At 28.3% G+C, this 12,999-nt stretch overlaps 3 protein-coding genes and 1 pseudogene across 6 annotated transcripts; 2 read left to right on the top strand and 2 right to left on the bottom strand.

Moving 5' to 3' along the window:
* The first annotated feature begins 265 nt into the window (after positions 1 to 265).
* Positions 266 to 766, top strand: LOC132950654 (uncharacterized). The gene has a single exon (XM_061022176.1). It carries the CDS (start codon positions 266 to 268, stop codon positions 764 to 766), a length of 501 nt encoding a protein of 166 aa, XP_060878159.1.
* A 313-nt stretch (positions 767 to 1,079) lies between these two features.
* Positions 1,080 to 1,803, bottom strand: LOC132950341 (uncharacterized; annotated as a pseudogene).
* A 325-nt stretch (positions 1,804 to 2,128) lies between these two features.
* LOC132949907 (uncharacterized) lies at positions 2,129 to 7,849 on the bottom strand. The gene is made up of 5 exons (XM_061021031.1): positions 7,750 to 7,849; positions 2,455 to 2,678; positions 2,349 to 2,397; positions 2,238 to 2,294; positions 2,129 to 2,181 (listed from the first exon to the last, which is right to left on the bottom strand). The coding sequence occupies exons 1-4, from the start codon at positions 7,784 to 7,786 to the stop codon at positions 2,284 to 2,286; spliced, it is 321 nt and encodes a 106-aa protein (XP_060877014.1). The 5' UTR covers positions 7,787 to 7,849; the 3' UTR covers positions 2,129 to 2,181; positions 2,238 to 2,283.
* LOC132949900 (histone deacetylase 6-like) lies at positions 6,809 to 12,935 on the top strand. 4 transcript variants are annotated; one of them, XM_061021022.1, is made up of 16 exons: positions 6,817 to 6,854; positions 7,515 to 7,662; positions 7,776 to 7,956; positions 8,479 to 8,576; positions 8,655 to 8,828; positions 8,904 to 9,096; positions 9,193 to 9,252; positions 9,340 to 9,429; positions 9,494 to 9,600; positions 10,445 to 10,647; positions 10,715 to 10,848; positions 11,392 to 11,571; positions 11,631 to 11,776; positions 11,914 to 12,052; positions 12,118 to 12,247; positions 12,313 to 12,935. In XM_061021022.1, the coding sequence occupies exons 1-16, from the start codon at positions 6,851 to 6,853 to the stop codon at positions 12,573 to 12,575; spliced, it is 2,250 nt and encodes a 749-aa protein (XP_060877005.1). In that variant the 5' UTR covers positions 6,817 to 6,850; the 3' UTR covers positions 12,576 to 12,935. The 4 variants fall into 4 exon arrangements, 3 of the variants coding, with proteins under 3 accessions (XP_060877005.1, XP_060877007.1, XP_060877006.1); XM_061021024.1 differs by lacking the exon at positions 6,817 to 6,854 and adding an exon at positions 6,927 to 7,171; XM_061021023.1 differs by lacking the exon at positions 6,817 to 6,854 and adding an exon at positions 7,234 to 7,444.
* The last annotated feature ends 64 nt before the right edge of the window (positions 12,936 to 12,999 follow it).

Raw genomic sequence — 12,999 nt, 5'->3', positions numbered from 1 at the left:
CACGCTGGAGAATGCGGCTTGGGGGGTGGTCGTTGGGTAGTAACGATAATAATAAAAATTTCATGACCAACAATGTGTTTACCGGCTGCGTTCTACTGAAACATCTATTTGGATTTTTTGAAGATTACAAAAAATTAATATTACTTAATTGAAATCAACAATTGATTTTGAATCACTAGTCAACCGATTTTGACACATTACACGTTACTGATAACTCTGAGAAAAACAAAAAAATACAGTCGAACTGACTAAGATATTATGGAAGATGCCTATCATCAAAGTTAGTGATAAAGAAAAGTTAAAACTGTTAAAAATATTGGATTCTCGTAAAACGTTATCGCCCGCGTTCAGAACCTGGGATCTCTGTGAATATCCAGTGCTACCTAAAAATACTTCACATTCGTGGACTGTAAAGTCTAGCAATTTACTCGAAAAACCTAGATTTGTATTGATTGGATTTCAAACAGATCAAAAAAATAATATAACACTCGATGCCGGTCGATTCGACCACTGTAGATTGAAAAATCTTAAGGTATACTTAAATTCTGAAGCGTATCCGTACGAAGATTTCCGAGCAGACTTCCAAAACAAACAAACTTCGTTAATGTATAAAGCGTACACAGATTTCCAAAAATCGTACTACGAAAGAGACTACTGCGAGCCGTTACTGTCAAAAGATATTTATCAAAACCATGTACCAATCATCGTTGTCGATCTATCGCATCAAAACGACAATGTGAATTCGTCAACCGTACCTACGTATTAAATTTGAGACTGATATTACCATACCTGAAAAGACTGCAGCTTATTGTCTCATCTTACACGACCAAATAATAACTTATAATCCATTTCATGGTGATGTAAGGAAATTGTAAATAGTTTGTAAAATAAAAATACTTTTTTTTTAAATATCATGTTTTTTCTTTTTATTATATAATAAAATGTCATATTACAATAAAATATTACATTATGTTTTAATACAAAAATAATGGCATAATAAAAAATAATACAAGATTGTATTTTTAAATATAAAGTTTTATAAATTATTGACAACAATATGAAAATTACATATTAAAATATTATAAATGAAAACTTAATCTGCTGGTTGCTTTTGCCCTTTTACGTGCTAGGAATGCCCTCGTCGTCAGCCTGTTGACTTCAGGCTAAAAAAAATTGTAAAAATAAAATCGTGTTACCTTAGTTTCGATCGAAGAAGATAACCACCCCAATTTCCAATTGTTTGACTGCTTTAATCTTCAAATCTGCTATTAAACAAAGACCAGTGAACGGAAGTTGTTCTTTCAATTCTTGGACATCGATACGGGTCAAATAATCTTCAACATCACTTATTTTTGTATCTTTGGGTAACGGCATTTCCTTTCCTAGATACATTGAAATTTAACAGGCCTGATTTAATGCAGTAGACCGTGTGTATATATTTTTCATCTGAATGACATCTTCCATGGCATCACTTAATTGCAAGATCCTTGCAACATTCTCTTTAGTTAATTGCACATTTTGATCCTGTTGCAAACACTTTATCGAGAGAACGTTGTCACCGTTGTATTCTTCTATTGATATCAATTTAAACTCATCCAACAGTAAATGAGATGGTAGTAAAAAATGTATGTGGTTAAGAGCTATATTTAGAGATTTATATAATTCAACACTCATTTTAACACACTGCGAGTTATTTGAGACGCATATAACGCAATTTAACAAAAAATCAGGATCTAATTCTATATTTATAAAAATATTGCTATCAACAAAAAATGTAGTACAACCGATCAGATTATTAGCCATTTTTGTTAGGTACGTTCACGACTGTCTCGAAATGAATTAGTAATAAGGCACACACGACTCGTTTGACTGAAGACACACGACTGTCTTGTCATGTGGTGTGATACCGGGGCGCTAATACCGGGGATAGGAGTATTAATGGGGTTGGAGTAAAAGTGTATTTAGATAGGTTAATCGTTAATCTCAAGATGGTCCCGCCCATTTTATGGGTGGGAGTAAAAACATATAATATATGATATAGGGAAAAAAGATTTTTTTATATTTTAAATATTATACAAATTGTATATATCAAAACAAATATTGAGAAAAACAATTGTTTTCGTCTGCTATATTGTCGGGTTCTATTGATGTCATCGCTGAATTATATGTCTTGAAAAAATCCTAAAAAATTAATACCATTATATTCAAGGTTACAAATGATTATAAACTTTCTTTACTTTTAAATTTTTTGTTTCGTCTCTGGCCGGGGCGGGTCCATCGTATTCATCGTTCACCTGATTATAAAGTATATTTATTATTATTATTATTATTATTATTTATAAAATTACCGTCTTCTTTGACTGTTTGCATGGCCGGACCGTAATTTTCTTCGACTCCCTAATTGAAAAAGATATTTTAGTATAATTAAAATAAACAAAAAACATGCATTCATACTTTTAATGATTTATTAAGTTTCACCATCCAACTGCTTGCTAGTTGGTCAGTTGCGAGCAGTTTTATCTTATTTATAATACTATATTTGTTCTTCGGTACATGTTTAGATATTAATTCAATTTGAATTCTTTTGATTATTGCTACAAATTCTTCGAGTGTCGCGTCCCACTCGGGATTGTGTCGCGTACCACTCCCATTCCCCTCCCATCGGTTAGTGAATAAATCTAGAAAAACCACAAAAAATTGTGAAAAATTTTTATTTTAAATTCTTTTTGATAACATTTTTCAGCCTCGGAAGAAAAAAAAAGTAAGATTTATTAAAATTATTTTTTGGTTAATGATGATAAAAAATTCAAATAACTATTTTAATTGAAAAAATAATTAAAATTGATCTGTTGAATAAAATAAATGGTTTGCAGTAAAATTTGCTCTTCATATATTTCTACAATCGAGATCTACGAGTTTGTTATAGGGCAATCTAATACACACAATCAACAAATCTAATACCAATTTATTTTGCAGGTTCCCTTCCCAAATTACCGGCATATTCCTTCTGTAGTTCGAAGATTCCAGACAATGAAAACCCGTTTTTGGATAACCTAATAAAGGCAGCCTATTTAGTTAAATAGCGAAACGTTTCAACATATTGTCTAATTATTTTATGAAAAATTGAATTGTCTAATTCAATATTATATTAACTTCATTCGTATTATATTGTTAGGTAGGTTTTTGTTAACTCTCAATATATATGTGTTTTTAACTAGGTAACTATTTTACAGGACCAATAATATTTTTAATTTTTAATGATTTTCCGAGCATTTAATGAATAACAAACAATAAAATGTACATATGATGGGGATAATAAAAATTATTTTTTTTTCCAGCTTTTATAACTTATTATTATATTATCATATTAAATATTCTAGTTTTATACTATGTAACTATTGTAATAATTATCCCTATTACGCACATTACAATTATATCTTAATTTTATTTTTATTTCATATTTTTCTCTTTTCCTTTAAATTGTATCATCATTATTGATATTAATATTATAACTATTAAATTCTGAGAGGAGTGATAAGTATATTGATTTTAAAATAATGTTTTTTTCTTTGGTGATCATCTTTTGGGGCAATAAAGTTTTATAGATTTTAATTTTAAAATTTAAAAATGCTTCGATTTTCTACTTCAGCATCTTTTCTTACAGCAAAGTTAATGTAGTTGGTTTAGTGGATCAAAACTTAAAAGTAGGTTATCTCGGAGTTACCTAGTGTCAAAAAATTAAACGAAAAAACTCAGATTCTTACACAAAACCAGTTTTTGAAAAAATTATTTTGTTTTTTGCCTTTTTGGTGAAACTCAGTGGCGGTTTTCGCGAGGTGGCAAAGGAGGCGGTGACTGCCTTGAAAATTAAGGAGAAAAAATATAGAATTATTGTTGCTGATTTAAAAAATGTTGAATTCCCAAAATGATGAAGAACAAAAATTGATTAATTATTATAAATGACGCTGCATCGGATAATTTATTTAAAATACAATTTCCGCCCGCCGGACAGGCGAACCGCTGGGCGCTGTGCTGTTGCATATTCCATCGGCAACAGCTCAGCAAACCAATTAATTTTGTACTCAGTTATCAAACAGCTTTAATTTAAAATGGTCAATAATCATAGACCTATTAAGAAGATTTCTTAATAGGTCTATGTCAACAATACGAGCTAGTAAAATGGCGCACAATCATCACAAGTGCCACATTCATAATTGAAGGGTGAAAATACAAAACGTGGTATTGCCAAAAGTCAAAATTTTCACAAATTAAGAAAAATTATATAACGTTTTGTGACATAAATTAACACTTGTCATTGGTTTTATCAAATGTAAAAAATGAAAAAAACGATTGGCGATGTCAAAATAAATCTATTTTGAGTTTAAAACTTAGTTTTAATACTTTAAAAAAGTGTTTACAGGCCAAAACGTGGTATTGCAGACATAGGCGGAGGTTTGATCAAATTTTAGGGGGGGGGGCTTTAATGTTTCTTTGCAAAATAAGCCACACCCCCACTTTAATATCAATAATACCTTCACTCTTCAGTACGCATCAACTACTAAATTACTAAATTACAAAACTACAAATACGAATTACTAACTATATAATAGTATGCACTTTAAAATTCATTAATTTATAAATTTATAATACAATAATTATTTTATTATTTTAGTACAATAAACCTATTTTTATAAGCAAATATATCAATACGGATACTGATATTGATATCTTTTTCAAAGTATAATATTGAAGAGTTATTAAATTTTTCTTGCAGAATACTTGTGCTTCAACTTCTTGTATTATGGGATCTTTTATGATAAACCTGCACAAATATTAATCTATTAATCTCATCTTGAACTCCATGGCTAGTATTTCGTTTTCTCTTTATATTTCTGGGCAAATTCAGGATATCATTTAGATATCATCATTGATTATAAATACTAGTATTTATAATCAATGATATCATATTACAGTCTTCTTTAAAATTTCCTAAATACAATTATTAGTTTAATTTAATTATTAATAAAAAAAAATACTATCCACTTCATACCTTGATTCATGGAGCTGGGAGCTTTATTGTGGCCTCTAAATGCTAGGCCTTGTCTGCACAAAAACAGTGTCACTTCACACAAAGTTCTTATATATCTACGATTACTTTCAATAAGTAGCTTATGTTGATAAGAAACCTGTGCCATTACACTACCAGTTTTTTCAATGTCTTTCTGTGACTGCACAAAGGGTTAGGTATAAATGTATAATAATTATTATATTAACATTTATTTTGACAACATTTCGGGAAAAAAAAATATTTTGTAAAGTGCCAAGATTTTGTCAATCGTTGTAAAATTACCTATTTTAATACTTTATACTATGAAAAATGTTTAATCATTTTGGGGGGCTTTCAATCTTTTTGGGTGGGCTAAGCCCCCCCCCCCAAGCACCCCCCAATCACCGCCTATGATTGCAGGTTTTGAAAAGGTAATGGCAATAGCACGTTTTGACGTTGTTGCAATTTCTGTTGATGCAAAACGCATTATTGCCGGCAATACCACGTTTTGAAGAAAAATGTAATATTGGCAATACCACGTTTTGCAATGATAACAAGTATGCCCCAACGGGAGGACAATTTTTCAAAAACGAAATCGGAAAAAATAAATACCGATATCAAAATCGGAAAAAATAAATACCGATAACCAAAACCGAAATCGAAATCGGGTGAGGGGGGGGGGCTAGAGCCCAACGTTTCCCTCCTTGGCACCGTGCCCGTTAAATAAACCCATAAATACATACATAATATACATTTTTATAATCCCCTAACTTGTTACCTATTGAGGTTAGTGTGGATCAAGGCGAAATAAGAATTAACACAAAATATTTTATAGTACCTACATAATAGCATTTATTATAAATTCATACTAGCAACTAGCGCCAATCCCGTGTTTAATACGATAAACAAAAAAAAATAATTATAATACAAAATCCTGTTTTCTATTTTTTTGGATACTCGGTTCATCGATAACCTCATATGGCATGATTATTGTACTGACCAATAAAGCCAACACATTAAGTCGGTTCTAATAAACAAAGTATATAATAATTAGTAATTACTACTTCATTTATAATTATTATTCAATATTAGATAGGAAAATTGATAAAATAATAAATATTTACTTCTGTCATACTATTTATTAGGTAAGACTTAATAGGTACTTAATAGAAACTTGAGAAACATCGTTCAGGTGTAGCAGTTGAAACAGGCAAGGTACAAAATATTTTCTAGAGTTCATGAATATTTGTATAAAACTCTTTATCACAAACATCTAAAGCATGTAATCCTGCAGAGGTGAATAAAATTTTTTCAGTCACTAAAAATAAACCCACGCCCTATGGTAAATCTACGGTCTTCGTGGTAATTTCGTTTTATTTATCGACTGTTTATCGGATTTATTATAAACACTCGTGCGTGAAAAATAATTCTCAGAAAAGTAAAAATACAGTACACCATACTACCATTACCATAGAGGTATGCTTTCGTTGTCCAACATAATATATGCCGCGAACGACTAGTGGCGTATAGTAGGTATATCAGAGCGGTACAATTACCACGGCTAGAACATTCAGTAAACAGACACACTTAAAAGTAATATCATATTAAGAAATACAGAAAATGAAAAACTTAACTTTACAAAAAAAAGTTCAAGGGGGGGATCTATTTAGGGACCCCCCCCCCCCACTGTTAATACGCCACTGGCCCGATATTGACGTCATCGTTCGTTGATCGTTCAAAATAACACAATATACCAACTAGACGTCTCATCGAAGTAAAGAAATTTTTTATTTATAATCTACAATGGGTAATGATAAAAATAATAATTTTAGTAATTTTACATAATATTAAAATTAATTCTCTTTATGTGCATTGATGCTTGCCACAATGTTGTTCTTATTAAAATAAAATTCCATACATGTAAAATAACCCGCATACATTTTTGAAAAGCAAAAAAAAATAAATAATGTTATTAAGTTACGGTCGTAGTGGTACGTGAAAATTTGCAGACTGAGAATAACAGTGAGAACCGAGTTTAGTATGTTACGGGTATATAAAAAGATTGAAACCACTGCATCGAGGCGATAGCGATTGCAATTTGCAGGCAGACACCTCAGTATCAAGGTTAAAATAAATTGAACTATAATATTATTATAATGAGTATCAGTATTCACATGAATTATATAATTCTATTACACAATAGCATTGATTACATATTATATTATTATTATATTATATTATAATCAATGATAATAGGTATGCATAGTATGTAATATGTATCAAAAATCAAAATACCTATCAATCGCCTTATGTAATGGTACTGTTTTAGGTTTTTAATTTAATTTATACAATATACCTAGAGGTACCTACTACAAAATATTTTTTTAGAGGAAATAGGTACCAACATTTGTGCTTTACTGCAAATTTCAGATTTCTAGATTTCAACTTTGATTTATCTCTATTATAGTGGTCTATTGTTGTGTTTTGTGTACATACATTCCTAACTACAACATCATGACTGGAGTCGTCTATGACGATAACTTCATCACACACAAATGTTTATGGGACGAAAACTACTCAGAGAATCCACAGCGATATACATCTGTACTAGACCGGTAAGTCTGTTTCACAAGAGTAAAACATATTTAAAAAAATTTGTATGTATAGTTAAAATACTGAATTATAACTAGTTAGGTACTTACTAATGCAAACTATTTTATTGATACAGATGTAATTCATTGGGATTGATCGATCGGTGCATTAAAATATCATCACGACAAGCCACCAAAGAAGAATTACTGTCTAAACATACGGTTAAACATATTGATTTATTAGAAAGTACAGAGCAGTACAATGATGAACAATTGGAAAAATTGTCTTCAAGATATGACTCAATATATGTGCATAATGTATGTTGGTTAAAAATTAATTTTTTAATTTTTTAATTAGGTATTTGAAAAAATAATAGTTAAATAAAAAAAAATTTTTTTTTTATTAAGCTAACCTAAATTTATTTTACACAAATAATAATTACATTTTAAAAAAGAAAGCCATGCCAAGTTTTCTATCTTTGTCTTTTTCAAATTGATTGAGCAGTATATCGGGGAAAGTTATATTATACCCTATTGTCCAATATCAACATTCATAAAGATAATATTATTATAAATAATAGAAAAGTTATAAATATAGATACATTAGATACCTTTTAATATTTAAATATTTTTTAAAAATAAATTATTGTTCTGTCAAAAAATTGTTCGAATTAAGTGGAATAATATGTTGTATACATAATTATTTTTGTAAATTATATATTATATATTTCAAAGCTACAAAAATATAATTTAATTTTAAATAGGTACCTATTTAAATTATAAGATAAATGTATTATAATATTATACTATAAGTACCTATATTATTTTATATGCTTATAGTCGACTTACAGACAATCCCTCCTTGCAGCAGGTAGTTCAATTGAACTAGTCAAAGCAGTTGTAGATGACCGTATACAAAATGGAATGGCCTTTGTTCGGTATGTGTTCATAAAAATGTTTACAAAAGAAATTATAACATGCATATTATAATGAATTTGGATTTTAATAATTATTAGACCTCCTGGACACCATGCCATGGAATCTGAATACAGTGGTTATTGTTTTATCAACAATGTTGCAATAGCTACTCAATATTTATTAGATAAAACAGCTATCCAAAAAATTCTTATTGTCGACTGGGATATTCACCATGGTCAGGCTACTCAACAAATGTTTTATGAAGACCCAAGGTCTATATTTAGTATTTATGCACAGTTTAGTTAATTATGATTTATGACTATAGCGTATAAAACATTTTCAATTAGAGTGTTATATTTTTCTATTCATCGTTATGAGCATGGACAATTTTGGCCAAATTTAAGAGAAAGTGATTTTGATCATGTAGGCAATGGTAGTGGTACTGGTTTCAATGTGAATGTTCCACTAAATGACACTGGAATGAAAAATGAAGATTATATGGCTATAATACATTACTTATTAATTCCTTTAGCAACTGAGGTAATTCATAGAAGTAAAAAAAACTAAAAACCGTGATAACAAATACTAATCATAGGTACCATAGCTAAATAATAATTTATTTCAATTTATTAAAAGTTTTCTCCAGATCTCATAATTGTTTCAAGTGGATATGATTCAGCTATTGGAGATCCCAAAGTAGGTGCCTATTTATTTTATTAGCAAAATTAATATGCACAAATGTTGTACTTTTAATGCCTAAACTATTTAAATCCACCATGCTAGGGTGAAATGTTGGTTACTCCAGCGTGTTATGCTCACATGACACATAAACTGATGAGTCTTAGCTGTGGTAGAGTAGTTGCCATACTGGAGGTATGTGTAAGCTCAGCATATTTTCTATACCTAAAATTAAACTTCTTTAGACAAATATGTTTAGGGAGGGTACTACTTGAAGAGTTTGGCTGAAAGTGCAGCATTGACATTAAGAGCATTACTGGGAGATCCATGTCCAGTCATTGGGTCATTAAAACAACCGTGTAAAAGGTAAAATATACAAAACCAAAATCTGATTTGAACAAATAGTTTGAGATCCTTAACGTAGCAAATGGTACTCCTTGATATTTTTCTCCACTCTCAATAACTTCAAAATCTTATTCAAATTACTTTTTTTTGTAAAAATTCTGTTAAAAAATATTTCAATACAAAAACATTTTCAAAATATCTTAAAGGCTCATGTAAACATGTCCTCTTTAAGGAGTTGCGTTAAGGTGAATTTTTTGTTTCTTGCAGTCTTAGCTTGTCTTTGAGTACGTGGTAAATAATCATTAGTATGTGTGTATTCCCCAACCATCGTCCATCACCCCCATCATACATATTATGCTACGCACGCGCATGCACATGTAATTTAGACATAAGATAAAAAAATATTCAAACCTAAATGGAAGTGAAACCAATATATACGCTTGACAAAAATGGAAGTAGGTACTTCCAGAGGTTCTATTTGAAAAATGTCAAGTTGTTTGAATGTATAAACAAGATTACTTTGCATCGGTTGGAGTACTTTTTCAATTTTACTAAATTCTTGAAGGAAATAACCATTTTTAATTTTATAATTTTTTCTATTTAATAAATTCAAAACTATTGAAAATATTGAATGTAATATACTCCAACCAATTCAAAGTAAAATTCTCTCTACCAAATCAAAAATCTTTAATTTTTTTAAATCAAACCACTAGAATCTAGTGACTAGATGTACCTTCATTATTGTTGCTTATTACAGTTGGTATGAGAAATTGATTGTGTTTTAACAACTTTAAAATTGTATTTTAAGTATGTATTTAGTTGAATGGATCACTTTATACTATTAAAATAATACATATTATTATAGTGTAATGGAAACCATTGGTAACGTGATTTATGCTCATAGACATTATTGGGATTGCTTCAAGTATAATATTTTTTACAAAGAAAATCTTCCAAAAATTCATTACAATTTCTTTGATGAAAAGCCAGAGATATATCAGACAAGAAATATGTATCCAAAAATTGATACTACAGATTTTGATATAATATTAAACAATATTATTACAGGTTACTATCTATACTATGCAATATATTTTGATTTAACAATACTTTATAAATTTTACTGTTTGAAAAGAGACCAACCTATTCAATCCAAAAATTAGAGTTGGATTAATATCCAAAGTGATTGAGCTTTCAAACAGCAATTTTAAAAATAGCGATATCTATCAATATTTAAAATCAAAAATTGGAAATTTACATGTCTTAAAGGTAATATGTTTAAATTGCAATTGACTAAAATAATTACTTGCTCTTTAAAAATATATAAGGTAGGTAATTTAAATGTATTCAAACTATAAAGTATTTAAATCACAACTAGAATACTGTAACAAATTAAAATTAACTCTTATTTAATATTTTTTTAACTAGCAGTAATACAGTATACTCATACACTTACTTCTTAGTTCTTTGTAATTTATTATATACCAAAATAATGTAATTTTATAATTGATTAATAAAAAAATATATATGTATTAATGTTGTCAATCTAATAAAATATATAATATTATATACTATTAAGGTCCCCACACACTGCAGGGGAGGTGGTGGCGTTAAATTATATTGTCTTGGCTTCACCCACACGGTGAGCGGTGAAATGTGTCGTACAGCAATTCACCGCCACCGCAGCTGTGTGTGGGGACTTTTATGCCTAGAAAACAGAACTGGGATTTGTAAGTAATTTTTAGAAACTTATGATTAGTATAAAAATAAGTTCTTTAAAATTGTAAATAACATTGTAATTATTGTATACAGGAACGCCAATTTACAATTGAAGAATTTAATATAGTTTATTCATTCGAGTACATCAAAGAAATATTGAATAAACAGAAATATATTGACGAAGAAAAGTGTACTATCAAAAATAATAATGAATTCATTCAAGATAATCCTATGTTTCATACATTTTCTTTTTCTGTTGGACCACTATTGCAGGTTGTAAATATTTATCAATTTAATTCACATTTCATAATATTAAATAATAATGTTATCAGATTATTGATTCAATATTTTCAAATGAAATTAAATCTGGGATATTTGTATCATCAATTTCAAACTTAAGTAAAAATGATGTCTCATGTTCTTTAAATACTTCCATAATCGGTGCCAACTATGCCATAAAAAAATATTACTTGAAAAGGTAATGGCCATATATCTATAAATTAAGTTTATAGGTCTATGGTAATGACAATAAATAAATTATTATAAGACCATACCAATTTTTTTAAATATATAAATTATACATCTATAACAATTAGTATGATATTTATGTTTCAGAATATTAATAATTGAACTGAATGAAAATGTTACACAAATATACTCTAATGACCAAATATTAGTTATTTCAATGCATAGCTTATTAAATAGCTCAAAAGCTATAAATGGAAACAATCACATCAATATTTCATGGTCAAAAGTAGTAACCAATAAGGGGCTATAATATATTACTTAATAATTTACTAACATATTTTTGTTCCTTAGAAAATATTGAATGAAGCAGAATTTACAACAATGGTGCAACATCTGATTTTACCAATTGCTTATGAATATAATCCTGAATTGATAATTGTGTCCTCAAAGTTTTACTCTAATATAAATAATAACATAAACGGTATATATTTAAAAAATAATAATAATAATTTTATATTTAAAAAAAAAAAAAACTTGTACTTTAAGGTATACAAATGACTCCTATCATGTGTGGATATCTTATTCAATGGTTAAGTACTTTGGCTAATGGAAGACTTATATTATATGAACAAGATGCACACAATAATTCAATATATAGAAACAAATGTTTATTACAGTGCTCTAAAGCTTTACTTGGTGAACCAATATCAAAATTACGCGTTACAAATTTAATGAATTTTGAATCTAAAGATATTCTACTAATCAATATAAAAAATCACAAAAGTAATTGGAAATCTTTGCAATTTTAAATAAATATAACAATGTAAGGCTCATATTTTTAATTCTAAAATATGTTTGGCATGGTTTCCAAATTAATCGATTTATATATTATTATGTTCATATTATGAATAACTAAATTATGTATTTACATAATGAATAAAATAGTTTGATAATATATTATTATTATTTTTTTATTTCAAAAGAAAACAAGATTATTTTTCAATGCATTGTTTTATTTATTAAATATACAATCAATTAAATAAACATAAAATTGTATTTATGAAACATAGTAAATACTAAATTATTAGTGACCAAAATTAAGATACCTACCTAAAGCTTAAGAATAAATATTGCACAATTGAGAATTTGAAAAAAAAATATCACATACAAATAAAATTGGATTAATAATATTTCCAAAAAACTAATAAAAAAATTTATTTTGTCAACTATTTT

This window comes from Metopolophium dirhodum, chromosome 8, assembly GCF_019925205.1.
Source record: "Metopolophium dirhodum isolate CAU chromosome 8, ASM1992520v1, whole genome shotgun sequence".
In the NCBI taxonomy this organism is placed as follows: domain Eukaryota; kingdom Metazoa; phylum Arthropoda; class Insecta; order Hemiptera; family Aphididae; genus Metopolophium; species Metopolophium dirhodum.
The sequence above is the reverse complement of the archived record's forward strand: the minus strand, read 5'-3'. Positions and strand labels throughout refer to the sequence as shown.

Excerpts from the sequence above, each read along its gene's own strand:
- LOC132950654 (XM_061022176.1), top strand. The coding sequence starts at position 266 with ATGCCTATCATCAAAGTTAGTGATAAAGAAAAGTTAAAACTGTTAAAA.
- LOC132949900 (XM_061021022.1), top strand. Across the intron at positions 8,577-8,654 it reads AATGGAATGGCCTTTGTTCG|ACCTCCTGGACACCATGCCA; the intron begins GTATGTGTTCAT and ends AATAATTATTAG. Across the intron at positions 9,097-9,192 it reads TAATTCCTTTAGCAACTGAG|TTTTCTCCAGATCTCATAAT; the intron begins GTAATTCATAGA and ends ATTTATTAAAAG.
- LOC132949907 (XM_061021031.1), bottom strand. The coding sequence starts at position 7,786 with ATGAATTACATCTGTATCAATAAAATAGTTTGCATTA. Across the intron at positions 2,679-7,749 it reads CAATAAAATAGTTTGCATTA|ATTTATTCACTAACCGATGG; the intron begins GTAAGTACCTAA and ends TGGTTTTTCTAG. Across the intron at positions 2,398-2,454 it reads AACTTAATAAATCATTAAAA|GGAGTCGAAGAAAATTACGG; the intron begins GTATGAATGCAT and ends TTTTTCAATTAG.